The 3,724-nt window shown below is 49.7% G+C and overlaps 1 protein-coding gene across 1 annotated transcript; it reads right to left on the reverse strand.

Annotated features, from left to right (window-relative positions):
* Nucleotides 1-489: 489 nt before the first annotated feature.
* Nucleotides 490-1,725, reverse strand: LOC115649433 (paraneoplastic antigen Ma1 homolog). The gene has a single exon (XM_030558369.1). It carries the CDS (start codon nucleotides 1,723-1,725, stop codon nucleotides 490-492), a length of 1,236 nt encoding a protein of 411 aa, XP_030414229.1.
* Nucleotides 1,726-3,724: the final 1,999 nt, after the last annotated feature.

The raw sequence follows: 3,724 nt of genomic DNA on the forward strand, positions 1-3,724 counted from the left end.
TCAGAGGCTCCTTTGGGGTCAGGGCATATTAAAGCAGCAGTGTCCACCTCCTGTCTTACCCCAGCAATCTCTTCTGGGAATTCCAGGTGTACTATGACATAGCCCTGATAAGGGTATTCATCCATGCTGAGGCCACATAGGCCAAGCCCTGTCAGGGGCTGGTAGAAAGACTGGAATATGATAGTCACCTGGGATCCAGTGTCAAGCACTGCTCTACATTCTGTCCCTTCAACCTTTACAGTGACTTCCGCTCGGGGTCCTATCAATCCTGGGGGGATTCGGCTGCATGGTTCCTTCCAGGGGAGCCTCCGCATCCTGCAGGCCTAGGCAGCTCCCTTCCCAGGCCCTGGGGCCGTTTCCCAGCTTTCCCCAGGTGGTCCTCAGCTTTTGATATACCAGCATGGGATTCTCTGCATTCTGACACCTTGCAGCAATGTGCCCACTCTGGCCACACCGGTAGCAGAAGAAGGATTGTCCTTTCCCTTGCTGTCAAGGAGGTGCAGATGTTCTAAACGTAGTCCTCTGGACCATGGTAGCAGAGGGTTCCTTGAACCTTGAAGTCTTTGCTGAATCAAGGGTACTCTCTAGTTCAGTCACTTTCTGTGTCAAGGCCTGCACTCGCTGAGTAAGTTCCTCTTGAGGATTCACCATTAGTGCCTTGGGTGTCCGTGTGGATGTTGTGCCAGTTGCTTGGTTTTGCTGCACCTCCCAAACCTCACCAGCTGCCTGCCTCTCTTCTTCTTCTCGGACCTCTTTTATCAGGCGAGAGTAACTTGGTGGATTATCTTGCCGTTCCCTTAATCGAAGGTGGAGAAGGATTGGGTTCTGATATTGAATTCCTCTCACAATCTGAGCCAATCTAGTCCGGTCCATTTGCTCAACGGCTACTGCTCCCCTCATGATGGCTCTCTGTAATAATTTCTCCAACCTTTGGACATAGGCAGAAACCTTCTCTCCCTTTTGTTGCCTGGCATTGAGGAATTTGCAATAAACATCCTCTGAACCCTCACTTCTCCCAAAGGCATGGTCCAGAGCCTCTAGGCAGTCCCTCACCTTGACCCCAGGGTTACCGAGCTTCAGGGTGCGAATCACATCTAGAGCTGACCCCCTGAGACACTCTAGTAGTCGCCTTCTCTTTTCAGCCTCAGGCACTGCCCACTCCTGCAGCATCTCTGTGGTGTGCTCCAGCCAGGGTTCAAATGCTTCCTCCCCAGGTATTGGGGTGGGACCCCCAGAAAACAACCTCAGTTTACGATAGGGGCTTGACTCGGGGTGGGGTGGCATGACCTTCCCTAATGCTTGCCCCAAAGCCTTCACCCACTCATCAGGTGAAGGAGCAGTCTCCTGTTGTGGGGCTCTCGGCTTAAGGCCCAACAGACCCGGCATATCAGCCAAAGTTTTTCCCTCTTTCCCCAAAAAGTCTGACATTTTCTTTAAAAACTCTACATCAGCAGTAGGGGCTGGTGAGGGCTGGCTCCCAGTGGTTATTACCTTCCACTCACCATCATCCACTACTATCGTGCCTGGAACCTGTAGAGGGTCCACAGCCGAGGGCAGCTCACACAATACAGCAAAAGCGCCCTCTTCCCTCAGAAAAATGCGCCCACGCATTTTGCACTTACAGAGGTACTCAGTGGATGACCTTAAGATAGGTTCTATTGAGCCCTCATTGACTGCCTCCAGCACCCCCGTTACCAGAAGACAGTTCCTCGGGTCAATATTCATCCCCTTGCACCAATCCTCTAACAAGTGTAGAGCCATTATACAAACTCTAATCTTTTCCCAATACAACATATCAAAAACAACAAGGTAATTAGGGGTTTTCCCAATTCAATGGATCACTCAAAATGTGCTTGCGAGGGGTACTGAGCTAGGATATCCCGGACAAGCCCCTAAAATGTAACCCTTCTGCCTCTCTGAGTTGGCAGCAACAAGGGCCGGGTTCAGTATCCAGGGGTTCCGTTTCAATAACCCAATGCCAAACCAGCTCGAGCCCCCATCCAGTGACCTGGGAAAATCTTACACACACCCCTAGGCGCCTCAAAGAGGCAATGCTTCCCCTCTCGCAAGCACAGAGTCTCGGTGTAGCAGAAAAGATTTAATACATGAGATAAACAACAAACACTAAATTGGGAAAAACACCTCAACTAGAGTTCATAGACCAAACCGTGAGCAAAGACCCACCCCAGGAAATTGGGCTGTGTCCTCTTTCCTGGGCTCTTGAGTCCAGCAACCCCCAAATCACCCACAGTCCCAAAAGTCTCTGTCCTGGGTCAGTGCAGCCCCAAAGTTCGAGAGTCTATCTGCAGAGGTCTCCCCCCCCCAGCCTGGTAGAAAGGGGCACCTTACGTGGTCCGGGGCCAACTGCCCTGCCTCTCCGTGGGTTCTGCTCCCGCCTTCTCCACGAACTGCTCCGCTTTACCAGCCGCTCCACTCTGCTCCTCCAGCCATCCTCAGAAACTGCTCCGCTCTGCCAGCTGTCCTGTGAGCTGCTCCCATTGTCCCTGCTAACTGCTCGGCTCTGCTCGCTCTGTGGGCCGCTCCACCCGTCTCACAGCTACTCCACTCTGCCAGCCACTCCGCTGCCACCAGCCGTCCCCACAACTGCTCCACTCCACCAGCAGCTCTGTTCCACAGTATAGCTTTGGGCTCCCCACTAGTTAGCACAGTACTCAGTGCTCTCAGCTCAGTTATTTTAGCTCTTTAGTGATTTCAGCTCTTAGTGATTCCAGCTCATAGTAGGGGAGCCCCAGTGCTAGTGCACCATTAGCCCAAAGTGATTTCAGCTCAGTAACCTGTATTTAAATTCTTAAGAGAATAAAAAAATCAACTCTAACATTCCACAGTGGAGAGAGGCGGGGCTAGAGCTGGTGCTTCTGGCTCCACAAGGAGACTGCACCACCAGGCACAGATACCTGTCCCCAGCCTCTCTCCATTCTCTGGGTTTTGGAACCCATGTCCCTTGTCTAGCAAGTACCACCCAACTGAGGGTGAGCAATTTGTCACCAAGCAGTCCCACAGCTTGGCAGTCTGGGATAGGGTAGGCGTGCCTATGCAAATACACTCTCTGAAATTCTTTCCACCAGATGTCAGTGTAAAGCTTATCCTGACTCTGCTTACATGGGTTTGATTATTTGTTTTATTATAATAGGTTTATAGGGCTATATTAGAATATATTTTGGCTGTAACACAAGGGACCTGCAGGCCACATCCTGTAGGGCAAGCTAAGGCAAAGTTAGTATACATATATTTGGGATCTTTCACCTAAATAGATAATGAGAAGCTAAAGCAAAATATCCATGTATGGCTGTGATCTTTAACATAGGATTCGTGAAAGCAGGTTGGCATAGGGGCTTTCAGAAGTTCATACCCTTTTAAACTTAACAGATACACCACAACTTGGAACTTTAAAAGAACTAAAATAACCTGTGAGGACAAAAATAACAAATGTGATGCCTAATCACAAAAGGGCCATGGTAACGAATGGATGTATATGATAAAGTCGAGATCACTGATATACTAACCTATAGGAAAAAGACACTCCAATATTAGTAAGGTGAGGAAATACAAATAAGGGAAATCAGCTACTAAATATGCATCAAACATAGCAGCATCAGCATAACATATTATAAAAGTGGCATCCCCGCCTAGGGGCTGTAGGAGCAAGAGATGTAGTTTCTAGGAGGTGCCAGAATGATGGCCACTAGTGATGATGGGGAAGGTG

This window comes from Gopherus evgoodei, chromosome 3 (assembly GCF_007399415.2).
Source record: "Gopherus evgoodei ecotype Sinaloan lineage chromosome 3, rGopEvg1_v1.p, whole genome shotgun sequence".
Lineage (NCBI taxonomy): Eukaryota > Metazoa > Chordata > Testudines > Testudinidae > Gopherus > Gopherus evgoodei.